Below are 18,066 nucleotides of genomic sequence, written 5' to 3'. Positions count from 1 at the left end.
GTTGAGTTATCAGGAATTTACTGTATTTATGTATGCCTAACTCGCCACTCCAAATAAGTCGCTCCTTTCCCTTGGAGTGACGAGTTATCAGAAGTTTACTGTAGTTCACACCAATAGTTTTACAGCAAAACAACAATTTGCATTTATATAGTGCCTTTCACACGGGTTAATGGCTGACCTCTTATTACAAGTAAACAACACAGGTGAAGCCACAGAGGGTAAAGAGTGTGGTTTTAGCTGAATGAGTTTGAACAAATTCTAAACAGCAAGTTCTAAATTAGGTCAACGAAGTCAATCATTCCAGTCTCCTCAGAATAGCAACTTACACTCTTGGTTGATAGACCACCAAATAGATTGAAGTCTGCTGTTGTCTGTGAAGTAAAGTACTGTTAAACCCAAACTGTTTTTTTCCTTTTCAAACTTCATTAGTATATACGATATGTTTTGCAGTTTCTGTTTACCTCATTCCAGATTCAAAACATTTTGTTATTCATTCTTTGTTTCTGGAGAACAATGCAAGACCGAAAAAAATTGTTCCAACATCATTTTATGGTAGAACCTCGTTCTATCATAATTGCAAAGATACAGCAGCAGTAACATCTTAAATCACTTCAAAAAATATCATTGATAGTAAAATATGAATTAAATTCAGATCTGAAATAATAGAGATGGAAATCAAATGTTGTTGAAAATAATGTTGCAAATCTGATTTTAAAAAAAGTTTTAAGAGCAGTTTTCACTGTTGATTAGATGATTTTCAGGATTACATATTTAAATTCATACTTGGTCTGGTAATCATAATTCACTGATCATTAATTCCATGTAGTAGTGGGGCACGTGATTATACAACCAATTCCTACATGCAGTGCAAGATCTGCACAGAATCAATAACATAGAACATTGAGGTAGTCAGCAAAAGTATACACAAACAGCAACACAACTCAGCTTATATGAGCATGCAATTATTGACCCAGCAGGCCAGTACCACTTACTCAGCTCTGTTCCAAAAGTTTACCTGCTCAGTATTAATTTCACCCCCACCGTTAACAAGTGCACATTCATATTTCTTCAGGCAACACACACACAAATATGAAACTAATGTGAACTATTTATCGATGGTCAATTTTCAAGACTCCTGAATGTACTTGGTGAGAAATTCTATTACTTCTGAGATGTGCATCGTTTCCTTCATTGTAGTATCACGGTTCCTTAGCTGTACTAAGCCACTTTCTAAAGTGCTTTCGTTGATGACAATGGTGAAAATCACACCCATCTCATCATACCTGCAATCAAAGGAACAAGAAACTTTGAAACAGCAGACAAAAGAGTCGATAGAAAGACAGTTCTTAAATACGCAGACTGCAGCCCGCTAAGCAGAGGAAGCGAGCAGGATGGTAGGGGGTTAGGAGGTCGCAGAGGTGGAGGGGAGCAAGACCATGGAGGATTTTGAAGGTGAGGACCAGGATCTTGAACTGTATCCTCTGTGTGATGGGAAGCCAATGGAGTCGGGTGAGGATGAATGATAGGGTCACGGAACCTTTGACAGGAGAGATCATTCTGGATGATCTGCAGCCTATGGAGGGAGGAGTTGGGGAGGCCGACAAGTTTGCAAAGACAAGCCTCGATGTAATGAAAATATGTATGACGGCCTGCGGTGTGAGACAGTGGCAGAGCCAGGCAATGTTGTGGGGGTGGGGGAAGGCAGAGCGGGTCATGACACAGATGTGGAGTAGTAAGGATAGTTGAGGGTCAAACAAGACCCTAAGGTTCCGGACTGGCTTAGCAAGATGCAGTGTGCAACCATGGATGGCGAAGCTGTCAGCGCCTGAGGTGTGGAGGGAGCCAATCATGAGAGCCTTGGTCATATCAACATTCAACTGAAGAAAGTTAGCTCTCATCCAGGACTTGATGTCTGACGGACATTCTGTCAGGACAGCAGTGGGTCCTGGAGTCAAGGGTGGAGGCAGAGAGGTACAGTTGGGTGTCATCCGTATACATGTGGAAGTTGACCCCATGTCTGTGGATGATGTTACCAAGAGGCAGCATATAGATGTTGAAGAGGAGGGGTCTGAAATTAGAGTTCAGTCTTCAACTGAAGCTATTCTGATTGAATTTACAGGTGCTACATGTGGGAAAGGAAGCATAAGTGCAGCATTAACCACATATTTTTTCATAAACACATTAACTTAAAAGCGCTCATTTCTGAGAAAGTTTTCAAGTTCATCTGCATTTCCTGCCATAACCACGTTTCAAATAACAAACTTACATTAGTAGTCCATGGTTTCTCTACAAACTGCAAAATATTTTCTTAAATAGTCACTACATATTATATTTGAGTGTACTGCATATTGAAATAATTTTCTGAAATTAATTTCTGTATATTTTTTCCATCCTCCAATGGCTTGGTTAGAAAGTTTGCAATAAGAAACTATATTGACGCCTGATCTATTCTGAGGTTGCTGATATCATCTATGTCAGCAGTAGGAGTGCTACAGTTGACCTCATCAGCCCTGACATAAGGTTGCAACTAATTGGCTGCCTGTGTTTTTCAGCAAGTTGAAAATATTTGCTTTCAATTATTCCTCAATTGCTGACGAAAGAAGAATGAGTTAGGGTCACATCCGTGTGCAAAGCGGAAAGTGATCTCAGTGGCGACGTGAGCGCTCAGAGGTAAGCCATTTTTTTAGAACCGGAAACCAGATATATCGCACTTCTGGTTGGCAAAGTCTCATGGGAGTCTTGCACTCTCAGCAGGAAAGCACAATATCAAAGAACAACAACAACAAGATTTCATTTATAGAGCGCCTTTCACATCGGGAGGACGTCCCAAGGCGCTGGACAGTTGGGTCGGGACCCGAGCCTTGGGGGGAAATGGTCAGGGTGAGGGGAGGGAAGGGAGGGAGCGAGGAGGGGGTAGAGAGTCGAGAGGGGAGCAGAGTTTGGTGCGGACGAGAATGTGGGCGGCAGAGTTTTGAATAATTTGAATAATTGAACAAACTAGAGAAGAAAGCATTCTCAATTCTCAAAAAATTGTGGCCAAACATAAATATCTGATCCCATTATTAAAGCTCAATCAAAGCTACCCAATAAAATTATAACTTCAAATCTATGTCTTACTTTGTGAACAGCTGTTCCATTGATACTTGCGCAGTTTCCAGATAGCCAGGCCACGTATTGATTCTTTTTTCCAACATCTGTCGGAATAGCCCCTCACATACCTACACAACAATGTGAAGTGTACAATATTATTCACATATTAATCATATAAATGTAAATCATATAACAAAATAGGTTACTTTCATAGTTTTGCAACAAATATTTCAGATAAAATATGGTATCTACAGAACTGTTCATGCGCATCTCATTGTAACCTGAATCACAAGATATAATTTGACTTGTTCATAGACAAGTACAGTCTATAAGGAAATATGGTTTGATTAAAAAAAACTCAGAATCATCAAGCTTCAGTGACTGAATCGGAAACTGGTGAAATATTTTTTAAAAAATCAAAAATACAGCAAGACAACAACTCGCATTTATACAACTGTTTCAACAGTTAAAGGTCACATCATAAATGTAGTGCACAGATAGCAGTGAAATGTGAAATTTACGAATGTTGACCAAAGCATATTTAACAGGTTTTTGAAGGCAGAGTGAGAGTGCAGTAATTTTTTTGACTTATAATCTGCTGTGTGCAATTGGCTAATGTGTTTCGCCCACAACATATACAGTGAATTTGGCTCCATAACTCTGTCTGTCCAGCGCCTTGGGACATGCTCCCGACGTGAAAGGCGCTATACAAATTTTGTTGTTGTTCTGTGAAGCGCTTTGAAGACATGTCAACAACGTGATAAGGCGTTATATCAAATGCAAGGATTATTAAAATAGCACAATTTTATAACATGAGACATACTTGACGCAGTTCTCCTGTGGATCCCCTCCCTACGTCCAAAGCCACTTTAATTGGCACAAGAAACGGATGCAGCTTTAGAACCTAAAAATAGATCAATCAGAATGTGTCACAAAGCCACGGCTTTAGTTGTCATTTCAGTATAAAAAGTATCCATATCATTTGAAGGCTAAAAAGCAGAAGATTCTAATTGTACAACAACTTTTAAAATGTCTTACAGATTTCACAAAGAAGCTACCAGTCTTTGTTTTTTTAAACAGTTTTCTGCAGTGCAAATATAGAAATAAGCAAACATGACATGGTTTCGCATTTAAAACAATAGTTTCCAAAAACTCACTTGCTTTTGGTTACAACTACATTTTGAATCAATTTGTTCAGACAAGTGCAGTGAATCAGTCAAATAAGCCATCACTCCTCGATCTAGATTCCCACTCACTGACAAAACATGTGGAACGACAGTCTTCCTGCCATCTCGGCCCTATTTGAAACAAATACATTGCATAGCACTTAATAGCAGTTAGCATTACAACTCTTGAATTACAAATTAACAAAGTTGGCACTCATACTTGTAACTCTGATTTGCTCCCCAGATGTTTGAGCACAACTTCCTTTTCTTCCAAACTTAGAAGTGTTTCAATTGGTTCCTTTCCCCATGGAAAGCTGAAATACAATGCAGTTCCTTTAATTCCATTTTCGTCCTGGAAATCATTGGCTGTAAAGCTGGATGGATGTCTGGCAAACTACAAGACAATGAAATGAATTAGTTACAGAGTAAAGTTTGGAAGATACAACAGAACGGGTGGTACTGTTCATCCTGTCTTTTTCCAAATCTTTATTTCCCTCGTTCTTCAATTTTGACAGTTTTTTTTTTCCTTTTTATATATTTTCACGTTTTTCTTACTTAATTTTAAAATCATTTTTTTACCAGTCTTATTCAACACAGAAAAACTCAGTCAAGGGACATTGGTGGTTCAGCGAAACAGTAAACTGAACACTAAAAGTTAATATTCAAACTTAAGATTGTTTACAAAATTATTAAAAATTACATGCGACCAAGTAAATAGCCATGAGCAAATAGAACTGTTTGAAGCTAAATTGCTGTTTGATTAGTGAAGACAAAAAACTCCTTACCTTCCTCCACCAGAGTAACCGCTGACGCACCCAGTAGTCTCGCCACTGTCCTGAAGTTCGAGGAGAGCTGAACCATACAAGTGATGCCACTTCCACTTCTCCTGTTCTTTAAAATGATGGGGAATTTAAAAATGCAGGGCGACCAAATTAATATGCTAGAAAAGCTCTAAGGCCTTTGCACAAATATGCTTTTCTCACTCAAATTTTCTTCATAAAATATTCATTAAAATCAGAGGGAACAAAAGAATAGCAATTAAGTTCAAATTTGCACTTTCAAATGAGCACCAGTAAAAAAAACTGGATTGAACTCTTAAGGTTCCTGAGATAATGCCCTATTAATATTGCTTTTGAATAAAAAGCTTCAAATCCCTATTTTTAATGTTTTGTGACAGGTGATTGTAGTAAGTTTTTNGTATATCAAGTTGGCCAACTTACCTGACAGCACTGCTTGTAGTTTCATGTTCAGTTGCAACAGGTTGATAACACACACCGACCTCAGCTAAACCAAAAGGTAGCTTCTCGTTTACAAGGTTCAATGACTTTGCATACAGCTGGAATGCTCCTGCGATGGGTACACAAATAGATGTACACTTCAAATTAAAAAAAACTCAAATACTGTACATGGTGTCCTTCTAAAAATAAATCCACCTAAAAATGGTGACGTGCTTCTCTAAAATTTTATTTGGTAAACAGCAGAAGTCAGACATTTTTAAAAACTAATCCTTGTATTTGATATAGCATTTTCATGTCAGGACATCCCAAACCGCTTCAGAGGATTCACAGTGGAATAACTGTGTATTTTAAAGGCGAACGTGTCCGGCAATTTACCACAGCACAGCAATGTCTCACAAATAGCCATGAAGTTAATGATCAATTTCAACTTAAGGATTATTGGCTAGAGCACTAGGAAAAACTTAGCTGAGTGTTGTAAATGCCACCCTTCATTTGAACCCACAAGCGCTTACCAACTAAGCCAGGTTCACGGTCAGTATTCGCATTTGAGCTGCCACAAATTACCTTCGATAGCCAACATCCTACCAAACTGAGGAACAGCACTTTTGTTTGAGTTCCTTTTTTCTCTGTCTGCCCACTCGTTAAATTTGGGGGGCTTTCTTGCCCTTTGTACATCAATCTCCAGATATGTGGGTGGGTTGGCAAATAAGTCTTGAGTGTCACAGATGTAGAACAAAGTCTCGGAGTGAATCCACCTTTTTTAAAAAAAAAATAAGATTCCCCTGTTTTGTGGAATATCAGCCTGGTGACACTTACGGCTCTGAGTCAAAGGTTGTGATTTGAGTATTGCGATGGGACTTTGACTGATGCTATCAGAAGGATGGGGGCAGCCTGATACCCACAGAACTGTCCCCAAGCAGCAGTTAGAGCTCTCAAGAGGAGAAAATGGAGATAACCGTTTAACCATAATTGTAGAACTATTGTAAATCCAAGTCCCTCACCTCCACTCTGCTTTTGGATTGATAACCCAGCGTTAAAAAAAGAACTAGGTTTTCTCAATTGAATAATTACAAAATTATTTCAAAATTCCTGCTCCCAATTTTCTCATTTAAGTTATGTAAAACATAACCAGATCTAGATGTTTGAAACAATTATTACTCAGAATACTGGCAGGTGCTACTGAGAACTGAAATTAATAGCTCAGCACTGCCACCAACTGGCACTTTGTTTGCAAGTTAGGTTTTTTTAAATTTCCGTTATTTGCCTCATTCCCATCAATGTTCCTCCACCGAAGCACAACCAAGATTTGTAAACTGTCATTTGAGGAAAAGGTAGGAAACACTACATCTTACCGTTCCATAGATTGTATAAAATGGAACGATCAGAAGCTGGGAGAACTGGGATGGTACAGGAGGTTCAAAAAAAACAATTCTGGAGGCGAGCAGCGGATGAACAAAAAGGCGTATAATAAAGGGACGGAAAGATATATTACCTTCCAGAAGATTGGAACGTAATATTGCACTCTTCTTCAATAATTCTTCTAGTGAGGCAATTGTCTCTTTCATACTGAGGTTCTTGTTGCGCAAGATTGCTCTCAATACTTCAGTCTCTACTAATGTCATTGTCTTATCCTCTGAATTTAGAGAGCCTATCATGTGTTGAGGCGTCTCAATCCCAAATACACGCTCTTTAGACAACACCATTGAGTCCCACCACTTTGTGATCAAGTTCTTCTTCAGTTCCATTCCCAAAGGGCCATAGCTGTAACTGCCATTGAGAAGAGCTTCTTGTGTAATTATATCCTCAATTATAAAACGTCTACTCTGGCAAAGGCTAATCAGCACATCTGTAAATCCAGAAGGGTTAAATGTACTCTTGGTGTATTTTTTTGACTGGTACCAATTTACAAAGATCTGCCAATCATGTTTCAACACCATGTTTGAGGTCTTCAACTGTTTCAAGACTGACCAAACAGAATGCTTCCTAACGATCAATGGCATGGCAGTTTGCAGGTAGTAAATGATTCTGGCAGAAGGATTCACAAAGGTGAAAATAAACATCTAAGTGATTTGGTATAGTTGGTACAAAGTTTTCTTACATCAGTTGCTGTGTTAATGATGTGAAAGATCTGCAGTAAAACACAGAACACGTGAATGTAAGTAACAGTTGGTTTCAATTCAATGAAGCCAGGCATGGGAGTGAGAGGAAGGCTTGGGAGGGAGAGGAAGGCTTGGGAGGGAGGGAGGGAGGGAGGGGAGTGAGAGGAAGGCTTGGGAGGGAGTGAGGGAGGGGAGTGAGAGGAAGGCTTGGGAGGGAGGGGGGAGTGAGAGGAAGGCTTGGGAGGGAGGGGAGTGAGAGGAAGGCTTGGGAGGGAGGAGGGGAGTGAGAGGAAGGCTTGGAGGGAGGGAGGGAGGGGGGAGTGAGAGGAAGGCTTGGGAGGGAGGGGAGTGAGAGGAAGGCTTGGGAGGGAGGGAGGGGAGTGAGAGGAAGGCTTGGGAGGGGGAGGGGAGTGAGAGGAAGGCTTGGGAGGGAGGGAGGGGAGTGAGAGGAAGCCTTGGGAGGGAGGGAGGAGAGTGAGAGGAAGGCTTGGGAGGGAGGGGAGTGAGAGGAAGGCTTGGGAGGGAGGGAGGGGAGTGAGAGGAAGGCTTGGGAGGGAGGGAGGGGAGTGAGAGGAAGACTTGGGAGGGAGGGAGGGGAGTGAGAGGAAGGCTTGGGAGGGAGGGGAGTGAGAGGAAGACTTGGGAGGGAGGGGAGTGAGAGGAAGGCTTGGGAGAGAGGGGAGTGAGAGGAAGGCTTGGGAGGGAGGGAGGGGAGTGAGAGGAAGGCTTGGGAGGGAGGGAGGGGAGTGAGAGGAAGGCTTGGGAGGGAGGGAGGGGAGTGAGAGGAAGGCTTGGGAGGGAGGGAGGGGAGTGAGAGGAAGGCTTGGGAGGGAGGGAGGGGAGTGAGAGGAAGGCTTGGGAGGGAGGGAGGGGAGTGAGAGGAAGGCTTGGGAGGGAGGGGAGTGAGAGGAAGGCTTGGGAGGGAGGGAGGGAGGGAGGGGAGTGAGAGGAAGGCTTGGGAGGGAGGGAGGGGAGTGAGAGGAAGGCTTGGGAGTGAGGGAGGGGAGTGAGAGGGACGGAGGGGAGTGAGAGGGACGGAGGGGAGTGAGGGAGGGGAGGGGAGTGTGAGGGACGGAGGGGAGTGAGGGAGGGGAGTGTGAGGGACGGAGGGGAGAAGAGGCAGGGAAGCGAGAGAAGAGTCCTAACCTGAGAACGAGCTGCCGCCCATACCCCCGGATGAGGATGAGATACTCAACAATAAGCGCGGGGGGGGATCGCGGGCCTCCTGTCGCGGCTCCGAAAATACCGTTTTTTTTAAAAAAAAAGCCGTTTAAACCCCTCGCTCGCGCCGCCTTCCGTCAACTCGAATACGTCACTTCCCGTCACCGGCGCATTGCCACCCGTCGCCATCTTGGTAAAGGAGACAAGCTGCCGCTCTCACTGCCGGCCATGTTTGTAAAGGTGCGAACCGCCTCGCCAGGTTGTGGGTTTCAAGCTCTGCGTCAGGACTTGACTGATGCCCCCCCCCCCCAAGTGGTTGATTGGAGTGCTGCATTATCCAAGGTACTGGCCATTCATTCTCTTCCAAGCTATTTATATATATATATGGGACTTTGATATATATATATATATATATATATATAATTTATATGTACATGGGACTTCCCATCACACAGAGGATACAGTTCAAGATCTTCACAGCCCTCCATGCTCTTGCTCCCCCTCTACCTCTCCGACCTCCTAACCCCCTCCCACCCCACTATCGGCGGGCCTTCCGCCTCTCTGCGCCCACCCTCTAGAATTCCACCCTGCAGTCCCTCCATCTCGCCCCCTCCCAGACCCTCCTCTTCGACCGCGCTTTCAATCTCCCTGCTTCCCCCCCCCCACCCTCAAGTTTTCCCATAATATTCATATTTCTGTTAAAAGATGTTTCCTATTCCAATTTAAATGTTTTATAACAATTCACGTTGTTCTGTAATACCAGATTATATTTTATTTTTTGGGTGAGATAATTGCTTCATGGACATAAAGATTGTTTATTTTCACACTGCCTGTGGAAAATTGATTATAAAAGATGCATGGCCAAAATATACTTTGTTCAGCCCAGGACATAGCATACCAGGTGCTGTCCATGAAATGATGAAGCAAATTGCCCTGAATCCAACACTCATGACCTGCAAATAGTATTACACTGGACAGCAGCAATCACATGTGAAGCACCGAAGAGATGATGAATATCATGGGCATATCAATCAACTGCAAGGGTCACTGGCTCATACACTGCCATATTTCCTTGCCCATCAGTTTTTTTTAATATAAAAAGCCTCACAACTAGTGTTTATAGAGCACCCTTCATATAGGATAACACAAGAGCACTGTATACAGCGACATGGTCAGACACTAAGCAAGGGATAGGGGGAATGTGACCTTAGGCAGTCAAAGAGGTAGGTTTTAAGGTGGGATTTAAAGACAGGTAGACTTTAACCGGGATAGAGACTGGCAGCTCAAGATTAGGGGCATTCATTTCCTTTATGCAGTAATCATTATCTGGATTAAGTGATCTGCAGTCAACTCAAATTCAGCTGTAATCTTATCCAAGTTCATCTAAATATGCTCTCAAAACCAACTGGTGGAGAATATGGATACTGCTCCGTCTACTGGTCAAATAGTAAACAGCTAGTGTTCCTATGTTAACTCTCTCCAGCGACCTCACAAATACAAAGTATAAAGTAAAAGCAGCAACACAATAATTCAGTTTTAAAGTTTTATTTAAAATGACACATTGGCAGTTACATACAGAACTCCAAGACTTGTATCAAACTTCCTTACAGGAATGACATGCATCTTCATGTATGCTGTGGTACTTTTGTGTAAGTAACTTGTAATAATATTAACCTGCCATTTCTAATAGAAAACACTAACAAAAAAAGTTCCAAGGAATGTAAAGTAACAAAAAATTAAATAGTGGGGAAAGTGCACCAATCCTACTGCTGCACTGCAGTCTTTGCTGAATTATCAATGGTTTCTATTAAACTTTCCCATCCTCTCCTCAAAAAAAATTACAGTACAAGTCAGAAGAGAATGAAAAATAATTCAAAAACACCTAGTTCAATAAGTTACTTCTGCAATGCTGCATATGCTGCTGGCATGGGATATCCAGTCTGCCCCTGAAAACCCATCCCCATCAATGGTGGGGGCGCATATTGATACTGTGCTCCCACGGCCAGCTGCTGACCCACACCATTGGTTTGCAGGGAGCTAGGACCAGAACTTCCAAATTGCTGAACTTTATTACTGGCTGCCTTGAAGCCATTCTGATTTTGACTGGCAAATGCTGCAGTTCCCTGGGTCAAAGATGCGTAGCTAGAATTTCCAAACCGAGTTCCATAGCTTCCAGGTGCACCAAAGGAATTCTGACCAGACGGGTTGTAAGTTTGTGAACTAAAGGTCCCATTCTCCCGCTTTCCTAGTCCATAACCCCTGTCCATGCTGTCCCTATTTCTAAAACCATTATAACCCCCACCCCTGGAACCAGAGAATCTGTCTCTTCTGTCATCGCGGCGATCATCTTTATAGCCACCACCCCTACCCCTGGAACGACCTGTTTAAAGAAATTTTAGAAACTATTAGTACAAGAACTTCAGAGTTCTAACATTGGGCTTTGGGGGAAAAGTCTACAAACTCAAATTTTGTAAAGTGTTTGGCTATATGCAACAAGATTCAGGTCATTATTAGTAAACTGTTGAATTTGTAATCAATTAAGTCTGTGCAGTTTTCTGCCCAAAACTCAGTTTACTTCTGTAGTTGCAAAAAGCTTCTAAAATCTACGTCTGTTGCCCAAGTACATATAGTTACCTGAACCTCTGTCTTCTACCATCTGGATTAGTTTTGGGTTGATAGCCTGATTAGCCTCACGAAGCACAGAGATAAGGTCGTTTGCTTGCTTTATGTTGCCAGGAGTAAAGAACGTATAAGCTGTGCCCGTTTTGGAACTCCGGGCAGTTCGTCCAATGCGGTGGATATAGTCTTCAGACGAGTTAGGGTAGTCATAATTGATGACAAATTTCACATCTTCCACATCTGTAAAGTGTTGTGTGGCAAAAAAGCAGGTGCAAGTTATGCACACAACAGTCAGAGCAGAAATACAAATTAGCAAATGAGCAATTAGCTGTAGCATCAGAACTGTAAAGCAATTGTTAAAAAAATTAACCCTTCATCTCAATCCTGTGGGAATACTACTGTGGGAAGAGAAAAACAATGCACACTCCCCTTAACACAAAACCCCCAAATCTTAGAGAGATACTTTGATATCTTACCAGCGGGAGTATGCATTCACTAGTCCATTCCCAAGTCAGCGAACTCCCCACATGTTATCAAGTGACATCCGGATGCTTCTACACAGTTGGGCCACTTTGTATATTGTCGCCTCTTCATGTGCCATTCAGGACCTTAGAACATCAGGCAAGGTCCTTCCTACACATTCATGAGAAGCTCAGGATTCAGGCCACACTGCACGTCTTGCCAAGACCAAAATAGACTACAATTAATAGGGCCCAATGGAAACCTATACCCCAATGCCTCCCTATTCAAATAAGTTTCCCCTTTGACACATCTTGTCTAGGCAAGCACTTCTGAGAAGCCAGTGTACACTTGAGAAAATGTCTCTCTTTGGCAGATCCCAACATGACTAAGATACAGTTAGGTGAGGGAGGAATTCCAAGGGCACTTATTACTCTGTGGTTATCAGTACTCTCTAAAGCTACAAACCATCTATATTCCACTAACTTGTGCGAGTACTCACCCAATTTCTTATTGATGCAGTGTTAATGCTGCTCTTAAAGCATTACAAAATGAACAGCCACTTGTTGGCACTCCACTGGTTTGATAAACTCACTACAACTTTGGGGGGTGGAGAGGAAGAAAAAAACCCAACCCAGGTCAAAAATACTAAGGGGAAGAACAAGCAACTGCAACCTTTTCGTGCCCAAGTGGAAGTGCTTCATATTGTCCAGGGAGAAAGATTTTAGGGTGTCGGGTCAATGCTGGCCATTTTTGCCATTTGATTGTTACTGACACACAATGCTCTCTGCATTTGACTGGGTAGCTGCCAGCCGACCAGATTGATTAGTCCTCTTTCCCCCTGTCGAGTCCTCGAACTGTCATGCCTAGGCCCTGCCACAAAGACTGCACCTTTTACACAAAAGACAACTTAGAAAAATACATAAAAACATTAAAGAAAGCAATTACATACTTTCTTTAAATCTGGAAAAAGTGCATAAAAAAGTAGAATTAGCATCACTGACCTAAACCTCTGGATGCAACATCAGTAGCAATAAGGATTGGTGCTTTGCCCGACCGGAATTCTGCAAAAACATTCAAGATCATTGTTCAGGTAAAGGTTTAACACAAGAACAACAGGTAAAGAAGGTATGAAAAGAGCACTACGTACCATTGAGAACCCAGTCACGCTCTGGTTGACTCTTGTCACCATGAATACACATCGCTGGCCACCTACAAAAAAAATTGTACATATGCATCATTAATCTATATGGTTTCACCAGTTGTTCAACTTCAATTTCACCCAGTTCACTTGCAGGCCATGTGCCACTATCAAAGCAAGAGGAAATCCTAGCTCTCTAGTTCGCTGTTGTACTGTGACCTCAGAATGCCCAAGTGACACAGCCAATGCCACAATGGTTGCCGGCAAAGATGCTTTTTGTAGCTTATGACTTTTCTTAATGGTTCGAAGTCTCAAAAGACTCAGGTCTCCTGACCAAAAGCCAATCATATTAATTAGCATTTCAAGAAGCTTGGACAGGCACAAAATGAAATGATCTGAGGTGTTCAAAACTGTCTATTACAAATAGAACATTTGACAGTTCTCCACCTAGTCATTTGTGGTACAATCTTCCTTTCGAATTAAGATTCAAGAACAAAGCAATGTAGAAGTAATTGTAATAAATGTCTATACATTTGATCACTTTTTAGCTTCTTACCCATCTCTCCTCATTCGCCTGGTAAGTTCATCACATCGCCGCTTGGTCTCCACAAAGATTATGGTTTTGTTTTCCTTTTCACTCATTATTTCTTCCATTAACCTCAGCAACCTAAATTCAGTTAAAATTAATGACATTGAATTAATTGAAAATAACTAACTTGCATCAGACTAGCAAATCCAGTAGCACTCGCCTCAGAGGGTTTATGTTTAAACCCCACATCAGGACTTTGAATAATCCTGTAGGTGCACTGCATTGTTGGGTGGTGGGTACATCAGGTAAGACGTTAAACTAAGTTTCTGTTTATTTAGATGAACACATATACCTTGCCACTACGTGAAAAGGGAACTACTGGTCAACAATTCCCAATTTAAAAATAAATCAGTTGTTCCTTACGAGTCAGTGTACAAATTGCATCCTCAACTACAGACTTAAGTGGCAAAAGTTCCACATGAAACCACTAGGACCAAGTTTCCTCTACTAAAGCCAAATTATTCAAGCAAAATGGAGCACTAATCCATTTAAATGCATTACTTGGTTATTTTAGTTAAGTGCCAAATTAATTCAGGCCAGCTAGTTGGAGCTGTACACACAGCTACATTCTTAGATCAAGAGACAACATGCACACTGTGAATGAAGGAGTCTTTACAAGATAAGGAATCCATTAGGAACTCACTTGTCATCCTTCTCAAACTCTTGGCATACATCAACTATTTGCAGGATGTTGTGATTGGCACTAAGTTCTAATGCCCCAATGTTAATTTGCACATATTCCTTCAGGAAGTCTTCAGCCAGTTGTCTAACTTCTTTGGGCCAGGTTGCACTCCACATCAAGGTCTGTCGATCCGGCTAAAAGAGGAAAAAAAGCAAAGCCCATTGGATTATTTTTTTTTAATAAATGGAACAGGAATTCTTTTAAAATCAGCCTAACCGTAACTAGTTATCCCAGCAACACCAGGCTAATGTTAACTAATTAACAATGAACCTGCATTTCCTCTTAACCTTGACTGTGTGCTCTATAGTGACACCCTAGGTCAATTACTGAATTGCAGAAGGACATTTTCTGCAACAGTTGTAACCACACCACGGAGACTAGTTTCAAAATGGATCCAACAGCATGTAATCCTATTCAGTGACATTTTGAAATTCTCATTAAACAATCTGCAGTAAGTCCCCCTCAAAAAATCCTATTAAAATTCAGTCAAATCACCGGATGTGTTGATCCTTTAACTGCATTTAAATTTGGTATAAAACATGAATGTTCTCACTTTCCTTTGGGGGAAAAAAATCCCAAACTACAATTATACTAATATTAAGCACTTACCCTAATTTGGTCAACAATTTTCCTGATCTGTGGTTCAAAGCCCATGTCAAGCATTCTGTCTGCCTCATCGAGTACTAGGTATGTGCATCTCCTTAGATTGGTCTTGCCAGCTTCCAGGAAGTCTATTAGTCGGCCAGGGGTTGCAATACAGACTTCCACACCTGAAGAAAGAGAGGACCGTTTAATCCAAGGCCCAGTCTATAACTGGCAAAAACAATCAGAAAAACAGTTGACAATAATACAATACCTCTTTCAAGGTCCCGAATCTGTGGGCCTTTCGGAGCTCCTCCATAAATACAAGTGGATTTTAGACGCGAGACTCTGCCGTAATCATTTGCCACATGCTGCACTTGCTGGGCCAGCTCTCTGGTTGGTGCCAGGACAAGGCACTAGAGGATGTGAAATGGCATTTTTAGTTTAGATACAAACTTCTTACTTATTACTAATTATTAAATACAAATAAAGAAAAGGATGCAACTTACAATGGGACCATCGCCACGTTCCAGGAAAGGCTGATGATTTATGTGAACAATGGCTGGCAACAAGTACTGCAAAAGAGAAGTTCACAATGAAGCAGGGTGAACATTGTTCAGAGAAATTTAACACAAATAATCAATGCCGTTAAACATTTACAGCCAGAACAAATAACCTTGTATGTAGTAGTCACACATTTAATTAGGTTTGTTCCAGGCACTAATCAAATAGACCACATTTTGGTGCCACTTCAAGTTAAGGCAAATATACTTACAGCAAGTGTTTTACCAGATCCAGTCTGTGCAATGCCAACCATATCTTTTCCACTAAGTGCAACTGGCCAACCCTGAGCCTGAATAGCAGTGGGTTCAACAAAATTCTGTTGCATTAGAACATCCAATACATACGCTGTGGGTGAAAGAACAATACTGGTTTTAAAAAATGAAAGACTGACAAAATAGCTCTGTTTAAATTCTCAGAACAGTTACCCCTAATATTGTGAAATAGTGCAATAATTTAAACAAAATCCAATTTGTGGTGTATACTTACATGGAAAACTTGCTTCAGTGAAGTTGAAGATTGGCTTAGGACAACCAAGTCCCTTCACTGTTACTTCCTTGGTTCTTCTGTACTGCTCAACTTCTTGCTAAATGAAATAAAGTAAAATTACAGTTAGCCAATACAAGTCAAAAGGCTTAAATGCAGCCTTAATTGGAAATCGAAATGAAAACCTCTACTAAACTTGGAAAAAAATTCTATTCAAATACACAAGATCTCCCCAGTGTAATATTGATCTATTTCAGCATCTTCCTTCGAAGCAGACGATCAGAGACAATGAAATTCCCTCCATCTTAAAACTAAAAAAAATTCTGCATCCACACCTGGCTTCCTGAAGCCATGGAGCAGGTTGGTCCTGAAAATGGCATCTTCATAAACTTCCAATAAGAAGGAACCAAACTCCATGAGAGCACATAAAATTTTACGAGGGCCTCTTTTATCTATCGATAACCAGTTCTATTCTTAGTTGAGCAATGCCAATGATTCATTGGTATTACCGCACACATCAATAGCTGACTCATCAGATAGTACCGCAAGTAGGCTTCCTCCACTTATGACTCCAAACCTAGTCACTCCCGCAAGAGCACACTTTGCTCGCTTCAAACAAAAAAGTTGCCAGTTACCCACTTCGTTAACCAGAGAGGTTCCCGTTTTGCCCTCAGCCATTCCCCATCAGTGACTCCGCCGCCCCCCCCCCCCCCCCACCCCGGAGGGGCCGGGATGCCGAGGCCACTCACCGGTGTGCGGTTCACCACGCCAGCGTGCTCCACGTAGAAGTTCTTCTCGAATTTCGGCAGCTCCTCGAGGTCCCACTTGCGTTTCCTCAGCTTCTCCCCCGGCTGCCCGAACTTCTTGCCGGGAGGAGGCGCGTTTCTGCTCCCACCGAAGCGAGGTCCGCCGAACCTGAGATGGAATAAATAATGCATTTCACAGCGCGAATCCCTTCGGAGGGCGGGTGGCGCAGCCTTACATCATACCGTGCCCGTGCACAACCCTCATCAGGTGACTGTTAAACACTCGCCACCACCACTTCCTTCTCTCCTCCCTCCCTCCCGGCCATTTTAGACGCGGCAACGAGACAAACCCCGCGACACAATACCGAATGTAGACGTATTATGGTGGTGGTGGGGAGGAGGGGGGGAGAGGAAAGGGGTGACATTACATAAGATAAAGGACGAAAAAAAATACTGTTATACGTCAAGTATAAAAGGAGAGCGAGAGGGGAAGGGGGCGGGCGGGAATCTTTTGACGAAATTAAAAGGAAATAAAATCTTTTGATGTTTAGTTTTTTTTAAAAAAAATGCCGAAGCTTCTCGATCAGTTCCCTCGCGATCATTTTTTTGTTGTCCCCCCCCCCCCCCCCACTCCACTCCCCTCCCCATCTACCTTTCTTTCTTCATCGCCGCCGAGAGGCGGGCGGACAATGAACGCCGGCCGGCTTTCAGCGACCGCATGGCGGTTCATTTCCTCTCAGCCGGCATTTGCCTTTCTCCCATCAAAACGGAACCGGCTTTTTTTTCCCCCCCCACTTCCCTCATCCTTCCTCTCTCTCTCTCTCTCTACACGCACACATTTATTTATTCATTTGTCTATCTATCTACCTCTCCCTCCCTCCACGTCCTCTTCTCGCTCCTCAAGAAAAAAAAAGCCCAAGTCCTCCCCCCCCCCACCACCACACCCCGAAATATATACGTTCAAAACCTCGTTTATGCATTTTTCCCGACGAAACTCACCCGCCACGGTCGCGGCCACGGTCCCCTCTGTCGTTCCCGTATCCAGGCATTCCTGTTGCTGTCGCGGTGAGAGTCGTTAGCGGTTGTTGAACGCGACGCCGGGTTGGGCGAAAATGCCGGTTCCTTGTCAGCCTTCAGCGCGAGCCGGCGAAAGAGGAAGGCTGCCGGCGCCGGAACTCCTTTAAACCACCCCACCACCCACCCCCGGCCAGCCGGCGTATCCCTCCGCGAACCAACGCTGCGCACCAAGCGCCCCAGCCCGCCACGGCGCCTCCCCGCCCCGCGCCCGCCGCCTCATTCGATCGCGGCGGCGGCCGCAACGAGTCCGATACGCGTCGGTTCCGGGCGCCCCGAACCCCGGTTTCTGCGTTTGAATGTCATCGGAACTATTTTGACGCGCGAGGACAGATGCGTGGCCATACAAGGCGGTGAAAAGGCTTTTTTTTTT

The 18,066-nt window shown here is 42.8% G+C and overlaps 2 protein-coding genes across 3 annotated transcripts; both read right to left on the bottom strand.

The window, feature by feature from the left end:
* Window positions 1–57: 57 nt before the first annotated feature.
* On the bottom strand, window positions 58–8,922 carry polg2 (polymerase (DNA directed), gamma 2, accessory subunit). 2 transcript variants are annotated; one of them, XM_042342388.1, is made up of 9 exons: window positions 8,740–8,922; window positions 6,987–7,622; window positions 5,477–5,603; window positions 5,042–5,147; window positions 4,477–4,650; window positions 4,248–4,388; window positions 3,914–3,994; window positions 3,118–3,218; window positions 58–1,283 (listed from the first exon to the last, which is right to left on the bottom strand). In XM_042342388.1, exons 2-9 carry the CDS (start codon window positions 7,552–7,554, stop codon window positions 1,127–1,129), a joined length of 1,455 nt encoding a protein of 484 aa, XP_042198322.1. In that variant the 5' UTR covers window positions 7,555–7,622; window positions 8,740–8,922; the 3' UTR covers window positions 58–1,126. The 2 variants fall into 2 exon arrangements, with proteins under 2 accessions (XP_042198322.1, XP_042198323.1); XM_042342389.1 differs by lacking the exon at window positions 6,987–7,622 and having other exon boundaries at window positions 8,740–8,918.
* A 1,361-nt stretch (window positions 8,923–10,283) lies between these two features.
* Window positions 10,284–17,774, bottom strand: ddx5 (DEAD (Asp-Glu-Ala-Asp) box helicase 5). The gene is made up of 13 exons (XM_007888722.2): window positions 17,619–17,774; window positions 16,623–16,788; window positions 15,877–15,973; window positions 15,602–15,735; window positions 15,336–15,401; window positions 15,101–15,242; window positions 14,854–15,014; window positions 14,206–14,378; window positions 13,530–13,640; window positions 12,983–13,044; window positions 12,837–12,896; window positions 11,389–11,613; window positions 10,284–11,134 (listed from the first exon to the last, which is right to left on the bottom strand). The coding sequence occupies exons 1-13, from the start codon at window positions 17,666–17,668 to the stop codon at window positions 10,650–10,652; spliced, it is 1,932 nt and encodes a 643-aa protein (XP_007886913.1). The 5' UTR covers window positions 17,669–17,774; the 3' UTR covers window positions 10,284–10,649.
* Between the last annotated feature and the right edge of the window lie 292 nt (window positions 17,775–18,066).

This window comes from Callorhinchus milii, unplaced genomic scaffold (assembly GCF_018977255.1).
Source record: "Callorhinchus milii isolate IMCB2004 unplaced genomic scaffold, IMCB_Cmil_1.0 Scaffold20, whole genome shotgun sequence".
Taxonomy (NCBI): domain Eukaryota; kingdom Metazoa; phylum Chordata; class Chondrichthyes; order Chimaeriformes; family Callorhinchidae; genus Callorhinchus; species Callorhinchus milii.
The sequence above is the reverse complement of the archived record's forward strand: the minus strand, read 5'-3'. Positions and strand labels throughout refer to the sequence as shown.

Bases quoted from the DNA above. Each gene is read 5' to 3' on its own strand.
- ddx5 (XM_007888722.2), bottom strand. From the start codon at position 17,668: ATGCCTGGATACGGGAACGACAGAGGGGACCGTGGCCGCGACCGTGGC. The intron at 15,736-15,876 runs GTAAGTATACAC...TTTCACCCACAG, and splicing joins CACTGAAGCAAGTTTTCCAT to CGTATGTATTGGATGTTCTA. The intron at 15,243-15,335 runs GTAAGTTGCATC...CACATCCTCTAG, and splicing joins AACGTGGCGATGGTCCCATT to TGCCTTGTCCTGGCACCAAC.
- polg2 (XM_042342388.1), bottom strand. From the start codon at position 7,554: ATGTTTATTTTCACCTTTGTGAATCCTTCTGCCAGAATCATTTACTAC. The intron at 4,651-5,041 runs GTAAGGAGTTTT...ATTGTCTTGTAG, and splicing joins GGTTACTCTGGTGGAGGAAG to TTTGCCAGACATCCATCCAG. The intron at 3,995-4,247 runs GTGAGTTTTTGG...ATCTATTTTTAG, and splicing joins GTAGTTGTAACCAAAAGCAA to GTTCTAAAGCTGCATCCGTT.